This window comes from Notamacropus eugenii, chromosome 1 (genome assembly GCF_028372415.1).
Source record: "Notamacropus eugenii isolate mMacEug1 chromosome 1, mMacEug1.pri_v2, whole genome shotgun sequence".
NCBI classification, from domain to species: Eukaryota; Metazoa; Chordata; class Mammalia; order Diprotodontia; family Macropodidae; genus Notamacropus; species Notamacropus eugenii.
This window is the reverse complement of record NC_092872.1, coordinates 637374497-637386640: the sequence shown is the minus strand read 5'-3', so window position 1 is coordinate 637386640 and position 12144 is coordinate 637374497. Positions and strand designations below refer to the sequence as shown.

General features: G+C 36.2%; 1 protein-coding gene across 7 annotated transcripts in view; it reads left to right on the top strand.

Moving 5' to 3' along the window:
* The window catches only part of MEIS1 (Meis homeobox 1), a 158373-nt gene extending 146575 nt beyond the window's left edge, over nucleotides 1-11798 (top strand). For 2 of the 7 annotated variants that reach the window (XM_072635391.1, XM_072635392.1), the window contains 4 exons: nucleotides 6254-6312; nucleotides 7587-7676; nucleotides 7973-8068; nucleotides 10233-11798. In XM_072635391.1, coding sequence (XP_072491492.1) covers nucleotides 6254-6312; nucleotides 7587-7676; nucleotides 7973-8031 — 208 coding nt within the window. In that variant the 3' untranslated portion in view covers nucleotides 8032-8068; nucleotides 10233-11798. Of the gene's footprint in view, nucleotides 1-6253; nucleotides 6394-6597; nucleotides 6745-7586; nucleotides 7677-7972; nucleotides 8069-10232 lie in introns of those variants that run through there. The other 5 variants (XM_072635385.1, XM_072635387.1, XM_072635388.1 and 2 more) reach the window with 4 other exon arrangements.
* Nucleotides 11799-12144: the final 346 nt, after the last annotated feature.

Genomic DNA, 12144 nt, shown 5'->3' with positions numbered 1-12144 from the left:
CCTCTCCCCTGCCCTCTCTTTCTCTTTCATATTTATGTGAAATTAACAAAGTGCATGAAATCCTCTGAGGATCTGGAGACTGGGAATGTTGGGAATTTTTTTTTCCTAGAAAAGGTTGAATTGGTAAGATAGGATACACTTAATAAAGATGTGTCTTTAAAAACAAAAAATAAAATTTGGAGGAAGTATATTAAGAAGCCAACTTAGCCTATTGGTGATCATGATAACAAAACAAAGCTCTATCTACAACCTAATAAAACAGAATTTATTTGAGAAGCGTAAAAACACAATTTTTGAAAGTGTGATTCTCTTATCGTCAGAGAGGACCAGAAGCACCTCAAACGGTCATAAGAAGAGGTACAAAACGAGTAGATCCTTGTGAAACAAGTCACCTGTCATGGAACATAAAACCAGGAAAATGTACCTGTTTGGCTGTGTAACCTAGGTCTAGTGTTGTTCTCCTAATTGCTTAGTAATTGAAAACAAGACCCCGATCCCTGCTTCATCTTAGAAGAAACAAAAGTTAGGTATCCAAGCAGTGGATATGAGTGCCACAAAATGGGGGAGTATGAACTGGAAACCAAAGGTCAAATGCATCTACTTCCCTAGGTCTTAATTAGAAAATTATGCATATGATCAGACAGAAAAATTTTTTTAAAGAAGTATTGAATGAGCACTGGGGAAAAAAAATTAAAGCAGTAACTCTAGTGGCTCTCTGTTACTTCAAAAATCAAATACAAGATATCCCCAAAGTCTTAAGTACAGTTTTAAGCTTTAATAGCTTTTGGAAGCCCTGTATAAAGCCCTGTTTGGGACTGAAATCCAGGCCCCAATCTACCCTTACAAAATAAATATATTGTGTGTAGGGATCATTTCATTCTTTATGTCTGTTATCTGAAGCATCTAACATGATGCCTGGAACATAGTAGGTGCTTAATAATTTCTGATTAATTGTTCAAACATTATTCTTTTTCACATATACTCTAATATAGCAAAATTGGCCTTATTGTTGCTTCCTCCCTCTCTCCCTCCCTCCCTCCCTCCCTTCCTTCCTTCCTTCCTTCCTTCCTTCCTTCCTTCCTTCCTTCCTTCCTTCCTTCCTTCCTTCCTTCCTTCCTTCCTTCCCTCCTTCCCTATCTTGCTCAGTCTGGAAATGTAAAAGCAATGTAGCAACAGCTTCATTGGAAGTTTTGACCTGCTTTCTTTCTGACCTGGACCAGTTTATCTCTCCTTAGGCAGCTTAATGACTCCCTGCTCCAGGGGCCTACCATATTAGTGCCAGATTTAGTGTGAACACTTGATTAGCTTTAGCTCCATTGAAGCTCAAAACTCCCAGACTTGAGCAGTCCACCACCTCAACCTCCCAGGTTGCAGGGATTTCAGATATCCACTGCCTTGCCAGGTCTTCTGGTTGTTTCTTTTCCATGATATTCCGTGTCCCTTTTCCATGCCTTTGTATTGACTATCCCTCTTTCCTCTTCCCCTCTACTTCTTAGAATCCCAACAGTATTCAGGAAATAGCTCAAGTAGCATCGTCTAAATTCCTATTTCCCACAGATGCTAGCGTCTAGCCCTCCCAACTTTTTATCGTGTGTATACATGTATGTATGTTACGATTGAATGCCTGTGTGCTGTGTATGGATGTGTGTTATGTACATGTGCGTTGTCTTCCCCAGTTAGGTTATAAACTCCTTGGCGGCAGGGACCAAAAGAAATCTCTATTGTGTTTTTATCTTTATTGCCTATTACATTGCCTGATGCATGGTATTAATAAATGCTTACTGATTGATCTGAGGCCAACTGTGAGGCCACTATACCTCTCTTACCTAGAATTTTCTGCTGTTTAAAGTCCAATTATTTCCCCTTTAATGTGCCAACTAAGAGATGTATTTTACCAATATCTTATCCTTGTCTACCTAAATTTATTTTTCTTCAGAAAGTATTAAATCTGAGATCTTTGAGATCTTATCCAATTTACAAGGAATCAAATTCCTTGAAAGCAGGGACTATGGAATTTTTAAGCTTTATAACAACTGATACTCATGTAGTACTCTAAGAGTGCTTCATGTACATTCTGTTATTTGAGCCCTATAACAAAATAAGGTATTATTCACAATTTAACAGATCAGAAAACTGAGGCTCAGAGATATTAACTGATTTATTCATGGTCATTCAGCTGGGATGTGTCAGAGGCAAGATCTGAATCCAGTTCCTCCTGACTCCAACTCCAGCAATTTATCCATTGAGCCAAATATACTCTTTTAAGTATTTTGTATGTCTACCTAACACAGAATACACACACATATACACACACACACACACACACACAATTTTATTAAATGATAACTAAGTAAACAGGATCACATCTCAACCTGATTTGACATGGAGTGAATTTGTAAACACCAACTGGGTTTGTTCTTTATGCGTTTTGTTTGGTCTTGTGCAGAAGGGAACCTGAACCATGATAGTATAGAGGGAAACAAACAAAATCTTCTCTATTTCAGATTTTTCTGCTGTTTAGGGACCCTGATTCTTTTATATTATTTGTTCAATTTCACAAAGTAAGTTAGATTTTTTTTTTAAAGTGAAAATAAATTTTGGGTATATTTTTGTTTTTTAGAAAGCCCATCTTGATATTCAGATTATTCAATATGTGAATAACTGGTTCACAAACAATCAGTTTGCCAAAGAAACCTGCTTTTAGAGCATTTGATTTGGTTCTGGCTACTCACTATGTCACTATCCACTGTGAACTTGAAGGAAAAAAGTACATGTCCATAGCCACTTTATAAACGTGGCAGCCTCTTTAAGCAAAATGAACTAGTTCTGGATTTTAGGAAGTGGAGTAAATTGAGATTAGATTATGACCATCAAGTATGAAAACTATGACATAAATTTTCTTGGGATTTTTTTTTCTTTATGTGGAACTTCAAGAAGGAAAAGGTGCTATGGGAAATTCAGACTCAGAGTGGCTAACCTTTTTATGTATATGTGGCTATATATTAATCAATGATACCTTTGTTCCAACTGTTACTTTATTGTACAATCAATAGTGGGGGTCACTTCATAGTCCTATATTTTCTTCCATCAATAAGCAGAGCTTACTACTGGGTTCATAGGACAAAATGTCTTCATATGTGTGCGTATTAATGCGTATAAACATATTTGAGCAGTTTGAAGATTTTATATACACACACATATCTATATAGGTTTTAAAAAATGTTCTGTTGAATTTCTCCCTGGCCCCCAGGGACAACATGGAGGCATATTCATTTTTTGGTGTTTATAAACTAATATTAATTAGGCTCATAGAAAACTTTGAGGAAGTTTCTTATTCATTCTCAGAAAATTTGTGGTAGCTTAGAGTCTACCCCAATGCAGAGGAAAGCATTCTGTTACAAAGGCAGGGAGGATGAGACAGAAGGTTAAAGGGCATTTTGGAAACAAACAGCTGGACCAGTTTATTTAAACAGATACAGGGATGGGGAGCTGACCTCAGTTTGACTTCAAGTGGGAGGAGCAAGAATGTCATTTTATTACTTTGCCCAGAAGGAAAATGTTTTTGTATATGAATTCACCCTGAAGCCTTCTAAACCCATGGCTGTGTTATAGCAGTACTTGAGTACAAACAGTACCTCTCAGAATGTTTAAGAAACTGTGCATTAAGTGAGTTAATTCTGATGATGGTTGTGAAATGGATCTAGGAATACTGTAGTTTTATTTAATGGATTCACATCTGAAACAAATCTGTTTCCTCTATTTATTTATTTAATTATTGGCCTTATTTTTTTTTAAAGAAACCAGGCAACTGATCAAGTAATGATTTATTCATATAAGTATAGATATTATAATTATTTGTATTTGTCAATATTGTATTACCTTAAAGACATTTGAAAGAATTTTCAGATTTTTAAGTGAAACGTTTCTAAATTAAGATGCTCAAAAACCAGCTATAACCAAGGCATAGCTTTCTTTGCTAAAATGATCATGTGAGCATATGTATGTATCTATGTGTGTACATTTCAAACGTGGCAGAGTGTGAGTCGTATGAGTTTAGAACTTGTATTAAATTGAAGTTAAATTAATTGAAAATTGAATGCAACTACCGTTAATGAGGAAGACAGTGGGAAAATGAGATTTGAGGCTGGTTATATCAGTTTGATAGAAAACTAAGGAGGCCACCATGGTGATGAGGATGAGCCAATCCCAATTAGTTCAAACCATTTTCACCAAGATTAGGTTGATTCAAAAGGAGAAAAATGTGTGAATGAAGAAATTGGAAAAAAAAATTCAGGTAATTTATCCTGTTGATGGGTAGTATCAACTTTATCATATGCATATCTTTATTATAAATCATTAGACTACCACTATGAAATGGATGTATTCATAAATGTTTTCTATGATACACAGGAACATTTCTAGGAATAATTAGAGGAAAACCGTTGATCAGTGCTATAAGCATAGTCAAGATAGGTGGGATGTAAATCATCACTACAAATTACATTTATGAAACACTTGCTATGGATAATTGTGGACCAAGTAATGTATTAAGTAAATTGTACAGACAAGATTCCTGCCCTCTAGAAGCTTATATACAATGCCACAATGCCACAGAGAGGTTATTTCTTAACTGTATTACTTTTGTTAGTGACTATAAAAATTGCTTTTTCTGTATTCAGAGTATTAATATTAAATAATTTTCTAATTGGTCATGCACCTAAGGTAGCTAATGAAAAAGCAGATTTCCCCCCCCCATTTTAATTAGTTATTTCACATGGTGTTTGTGCTACACCTGTGCTTATAATGAGAATGGAGAATTAATCTAACCTTCTGCTCACATGATTCCAATTTTCATGGTTTATACAAGATAATGACAAACTGATTTCCAACACAATTTGTTGTAGATCTATGTTTTAAATATTTTTATTAGCAGTTTAGGGGCAATATTTATAAGAATTGATATAATATATATTGCTGGTCAAGTAGTTGGTCCCACCAAAACATTACATTTTAGTTAGATTTAATTTTGATTTTTATTTTAATTACTTTTCAGGAAATAAAGGAACATAAAAGATCCAGGATACTTGGAAACTATAGGTATCATGGAGTATGATTTCTACTTTAAGAAACATATGTTCATCCAATGTAATGGCTCTCTATTTAGGTACCATTTCCCTTTGTGAGGTGGACAGATTATGAATAGCAGAATTACAGACTGGGATTCATAGTGGACTATGGTAGCAGCTTTAATTATTAATAGTGCGTTATCAAACTTTTCGTTGTATATTTTTACGTGCTGCTTATTTTTTATGTATTCAGAATTGTGTTGAGAATTGGAAGCATTTACTATTTCAGAATCTAATGTATCTTGTTCATTCCTTGAATTCAGTTTTTAATTTTTATTACATTTAGTTAGCACTCCAAAAGTAACTTAAGAGTTAACATGTCACTATTATGACCTTGGTGAGCAAATTTTAACCACTTTTTTTTTTGAAATAACTAGCCATTTTTTTCTGCTAGTACAATAATTATGTCCTAACAAGATGTTTGTTATACATTTTCTGCACTAGCAGGAGAAAGCAGGATTATAAGTTCAATTACTGTATAGCTGTGACCTCGCCTTGACCTCAGACTTTGCATAAAGAGCAAAAAAAAAAAAAAAACCCAAGAAATCTCTTCAAGGAATGCATTTCTCTGAAGTCCCCAGCAGTGTGAGTTAGTGGTGATAAAACTCCAGACATTCTCTCATTTGATGGTGTTCTGCCATCTCAGTTCATTATCTTAATAGTGGGCATTAAAATAGAATTAGGTTTGCAAGAGGTAGGGAAGGTTTTGATAAAAATTGTAAAAGGAGGCCAGAGAACATAAGATAGAAATGTCACTAATTAGGAGAGGTAACAGATGCCCTTAAGAACATCTCCCTATCTAGACCAATTTTTCCCCCTCTGAATTGAAAAGAGTGGTGGCTAGCATTGTTTCCTGAAAACTCTGCTAATTCCCCCATGAAAAGATGAAATGGAAGTGTCCAACTGTGGTAAAAGCAGGCAAACATAAATCAACTCAGAAACCCCAAGCCTGTGTGCTCAAAGGTCACCAGGGGTTATAGGTTTTGCAGCATTGAAACTGCACATAGACTAGAGAAGGGAACCAGATCCTAGCCTTGACCATAGCTGAATTACTTTCTTTCTCCTTTAACTGCAAAATAAAGCGACAAAAACATGCACTAATGATTCACTTTACTCTTTTGTTACAGGTTTATTAATGCTAGAAGAAGAATAGTTCAGCCCATGATAGACCAGTCCAATCGAGCAGGCAAGTCCCCCATAGTAACTGTATTCAAGTCACGCAAGCGAAAGCCATCCTCAAGCCATTCACCGGGAGGTCCATTACCTGGTAAATAAACTGGGAATGAGTGCTGGGAGTGATTGACAATTAAAATTAAACCAGTCTCGTTTCATAACAACACTAATCAATTTAACATCATTAAAATATTTGGAGGCAAAAAAAGCAAATAGATAAAAGTAATGATTAAATTATATGCTCAGTTACAGGATTCTTTGTACACATTCGATATATTAATGTTATTTTTTTTTTGAGTTTTCCTTCCCAGCTCTTTCTGCTACTATGACCACTCCCTGGTGCATGGCTTGGTGTGGAATTGCTGTAAACTTTATTACCTGTCAAAAGGGCAAAGGGGTCAGGATCGCTTGTGGGACTCAGTAAAGTTCAAAGACATTCAATGAGGTAGAGCTTCATGTGCTTTAATAACCCAAGGCAGTTTACTTCTGAAGCCAGCTTTTAATGTGCGGTTAAAATGTAGAATTCAGGTAGTGGTACAAATACGAGGTTCTGGGTTCTCTAGCCTTATTCATATCCATTCTCTGGGGTTTAAGGTGTGTCTGTGTGTGGTTTTTGTTTTGTTTTGTTGTTGTTTTTCTCAAGCTATTTATATTAGAAGCTTAAAATACCAGTACTGCTAATGAGATCTTGGCTTCTAGAGCTAAACATCTAGGAACCATCTTCATTCTGGGATTTGTTTTAGTATTACAAGAAAGCAATAAGCTGAACAAAGAACGCGTTTACTGAAGTTAGTGTTGGTGTACACTTTCTTTAAAAATGCTCTCTCTCATCTCAATAGAGCAGCCTCTGAAAGTATGTTAAGTACCACTTTGGCCCCAAACATGTCTAGTCATGTTCAGATATTTTGGATTTCTTGTTTTTTTCAACACCTACTGTATGACCACCACATTTAAAATCCAAACAGAAAGTTTCTAAATCTTGCTGTCACTAGAACCTTGACACTTTAGTCCTAGAAGTGTGATATAGTATTGCAAGAATTTTATTTTAACCCAGTTTTGAAGTTATGCTTTTATAATAAGCAAAAATTCCATTTGGTATATTCTCTCTCTCTCTCTCTCTCTCTCTCTCTCTCTCTCTCTCCCTCCCTCCCTCTCTCTCTCTTTCTCCCTCCTCTCTCTTTCTTTTTCTCTCTCCTACTTCTCTCTCTCACCTTCTTTCTCTCTGTCTCTCTTTCTCCCCCTTTCAATGAAAACTGGTAGTAAGTAACTATGTTCTACATTTTTTAGTAAGTCAAGGAACACCTTATAACCCAGATGGACAACCAATGGGAGGTTTCGTAATGGATGGTCAGCAGCACATGGGCATCAGGGCACCAGGTAAGACGTGCATTGTGTAACTGTAATTGTTGCTACTCTGGTTTGTAAGTGCTACCCCTTCATCAGCACAGGTAAAACCATGGTCATCTCTTGCTGTTATCTTAAGCTGCCTTGCCTTGCCTTGCCTGTCCTCTATGCATCTAAGAAATTACACAGAGGAATCAAGGATCTTTACACTCTGAAGATCTTAACCTTTTTCTGCCCTCTGGAATCTGTATTTTTAAAGGGTCTTTTGGCACTATCTGTTGACTTTGCTCATTTTCTGGCCTCTTCTTGGATTTTTATCTCCCTTCTAGGACCTATGAGTGGAATGGGCATGAATATGGGCATGGAGGGGCAGTGGCACTACATGTAACCTTCATCTAGTTAACCAATCGAAAAGCAAGGGGGAAGTAAGTACAAATGGGGGAGGGGTCTTCATTCTCACTTTGTTCTAGGTATATTGTTCTTCTTGCATTCTCTCATCTTCTCCTTGCCCATTGCTTTTATGCTTGTTCATTCCTTTCCATTAAACTCCTCCGTTTCTTGCTTCCTCCATTGTCTACTCGGTTTTGATCAAGCTTTTAAGCTCATAGATACTGTGTATGATGTACATTTACCCTGTGTGTTGCTATTATACAGTACTGACCACATGACCAAACAAGAAACAGTCAGGAGGAGGTGGGGGGGGAGCGAGTTGTCATAGCAACAGACTGATTTGCAAAATGTAAGCAGTCTGCAGCAGTGCAAAGAGAGGAAAAAGCATGTCCCCAAAGTGTCATAAATCTGTCTAACCACAGTTGATGCATGAGTTACATTTCTACACTAACCTGCAAGACACCGAAAAGCTAAACAGAGACTTCTTTTGGGGTAAAACAAACACAAGCTTCACTTAGGGTCGTTAAGGCATATTTTGCAATTCACTCAACCAAACTTTTCCTTTTTTAAAAACATTTTTTTTTAGTTTATTCCTCTTTGTCTGTCCATCATAATGGGATTACGTGTGGCAATGGAAAAAGGGGAGAATACAAAATAGAGGTGTGCACAGCAGGCTATGGAGCTTAGCCCGGGCTAATTGACTATATCCAAATTAAGTATGCCATCACTTGCAGTGTGACAAATGGATTTGACTTATTCAGTATACAAAAATAGAGATCATTAATGCAATCTTCAGTGGCAGGCCTAGTGAAGTAAGCCTAGGAAAAAACTGCCCCAGATTCATGCTCTTGTCTTTTTTGGAGGAGAGAAAATGCATTATAGCATTTCTTGTTCGGACCAGTAAAACTGTTTTGAACACCCAGGCTCTCGTTCAATTCCCAAATTATTCCTAACAGTGTTGCTTTTTCTGCTTTGTTTCTGGAATTATAAGCAGTTATTTCATAGCCTTGGTTATGTCTTTGATTATATTGATGTAGTATTTGAAATCACTAGTTAGGCCAAGTGCAATTTATACTGGTATTCTATGGGCATGAGTCAAAAAGAAAAGTTTTAACAATTAGCTGTGAAAACATTCCATTGAACTCTGGAATGCAACAGTCTTATTACCTCATCATGGAAATTTCTAGCTTAGTTAATTTAAATATTGTTTCTTAGTTTCTGGGTCAATTAAATTTAAATGATGTATTTTATGCTTCGTGACCAATTAAATTAATAGGTTATTACAAAAAATATTATCATCTTTTTTGATTAAAGAGCTGTGGGTACAGTATATTTTATAAGCAATTTTCATTAGTTCAAAAATGTTCCTTTAGGCTAGATTAAGCAGCCAGTCATTGCTAGAGCCTGGAGACCTGATTCAAAGGTGTTCATAGCATTCACAGTGCACTATTACTTAGAACTAAAGCCAATTGAACCTACTTAGCAATAGCGTTATGCCTTTCACCCTTGATGATTATGGAGCTTATAGCTCTCAGAAACAATACACCTGTCAGTTTCCATCAACTATAGCAATCCATGCAGAAGACAAGAGGCCCCCACAAAGCAAGGGTTATTGTTTTAGGTCCAGTTTTTCTTATTGTTCTCAAAATCATTTCAGAGTGGACTGAATTTTGTGTTGAGTATTTTTTTCTTCAGACCTAAGTAATCACAAAGAAGGAATTAATTGATAACTCACATTGATTTTTATGTGTTAAAAGTACAGTTTAATGTAACAATTACACTTAATAATCCTATCCATTTCAGCTCCATGTGAATTGCTTACTGAACAATGTAATGTATTCATCGTATAGAATGTTTGAATGACTAAAAGTGCCTCTTCTCACTGGATGTTAAATAAGAGTGTTTTCTAAGTAAACAAAAACTCATCAGGTTAATCTGACATCACAAGATACTGTGCTATTAGTAATGATAATAGAAGCAACATTATATAAAAGTAGCAAAAGCAAAAGTTTATGTTGGTCTTTTTTTTCTCTTGTGACATTTTTCTTAAAAAGGAAAACCTTACTATTTTAAAACCATGCTTTTCTATTGACATTTAGTGCTCTTACTGTAGTGTTGTATTCACAAATCTAAAGTTGATTTTTCACAAGATTTTTTTGTTGGTTTCTTTCTTTCTTCTTTTTCTTTTTATTTCTACAGGGCTGCAAAGTATGCCAGGGGAGTATGTAGCTCGGGGTGGTCCGATGGGTGTAAGTATGGGACAGCCAAGTTATACCCAACCCCAGATGCCCCCACATCCTGCTCAGCTGCGTCATGGGCCCCCCATGCATACCTACATTCCTGGACACCCTCACCACCCAACAGTGATGATGCATGGAGGACCATCCCACCCTGGAATGCCAGTGTCAGCATCAAGCCCCACAGTGCTTAATACAGGAGACCCAACAATGAGTGGACAAGTCATGGACATTCATGCTCAGTAGCTTAAGGAAATATGCATTGTCTGCAACCGTGACAAATTTCAAATATCGTTTTTCTGCATTGACTGTGGAGTTCCATTCTTGGCATCTACTGTGGACCAAGGAGCATCCCTAATTCTTCATAGGGACCCTTAAAAAAGCAGGAAACACCAACCGAAGTCAACTTTGGGGACATGCTAAATAGCTATATAAGACATTAAGAGAACAAAGAGTGAAATATTGTAAATGCTATTATACTGTTATCCATATTACGTTGTTTCTTATAGATTTTTTAAAAAAAAATGTGAAATTTTTCCACACTATGTGTGTTGTTTCCATAGCTCTTCACTTCCTCCAGAAGCCTCCTTACATTAAAAGCCTTACAGTTATCCTGCAAATGACAGAAAGGTCTTATTTGCAGGATTTTTAGAGCATTAAAATAACTATATCAGGCAGAAGAATCTTTCTTCCAGCCTAGGATTTCAGCCATTCTCGTGCGCTCTCTCTCTCTCTCTCTCTCTCTCTCTCTCTCTCTCTCTCTCTCTCTCTCTCTCTCTCTCTCTCTCCCCCTCTCTCTCTTTCCCTCTCTCTAGCCTGGGGCTTGAATTTGCATGTCTAATTCATTTACTCACCATATTTGAATTGGCCTGAACAGATGTAAATCGGGAAGGATGGGAAAAACTGCAGTCATCAACAATGATTAATCAGCTGTTCCAGGCAGTGTCTTAAGGAGACTGGTAGGAGGAGGCATGGAAACCAAAAGGCAGTGTGTTTTGAAGCCTCATTGTCACATCAGAGCATCATTGTCCCCATGCAGCAACCACCACCTTATACATCACTTCCTGTTTTATGCAGCTCAAAAACATGAACTGAAGATTTATTTTTAATATGTTGACTTTATTTCTGAGCAAAGCATCAGTCATGTGTGTATTTTTCCATAGTCCCATCTTGGAGCATTTATGTAGACATTGTAAATAAATTTTGTGCAAAAAGGACTGGAAAAATGAACTGTATTATTGCAATTTTTTGTAAAAGTAGCAGTTTGGTATGAGTTGGCATGCATACAAGATTTACTAAGTGGGATAAGCTAATTATACTTTTTGTTGTGGTTAAACAAATGCTTGTTGATAGCTTTTTTCTATCAAGAAACCAAGGAGCTAATTATTAATAATAATCATTGCACACTGAGTCTTAGAGTTTCTGATTGAAACAGTTTGGATTGTATAATAACTCAAAGCCCAGTTGTAGTAGTTTGAGTGCAGTAATGAAATCTGAATCTAAAATAAAAACAAATTATTTTTTGTCATGCTGACTCTACTGCTTGAAAAATTTGTTTACTGCCCCCCAAATTTGTAATGATCCTAGAACAATAAATGAATACAGTAACCATAAAATTAATAATCATTAGCTCCAAGGGATGCATTTATTTATAAGATTTCTTTCAAAATTTTAACCACAAAATCAATTGTTTAATAATACCTGATTTTTTTTTAAATACTTAGATCTTAACAGCAAATTTAACACCTAAGGGCACTAAACTGCAAGATACCAGATAGACTCTCATATTACATCAAACAGAATTACTCATCTAATACTAGCTAAATTATCCCAGCACATAATGGCAAATCTAAGTACAGAGTTTAGTCTATTAG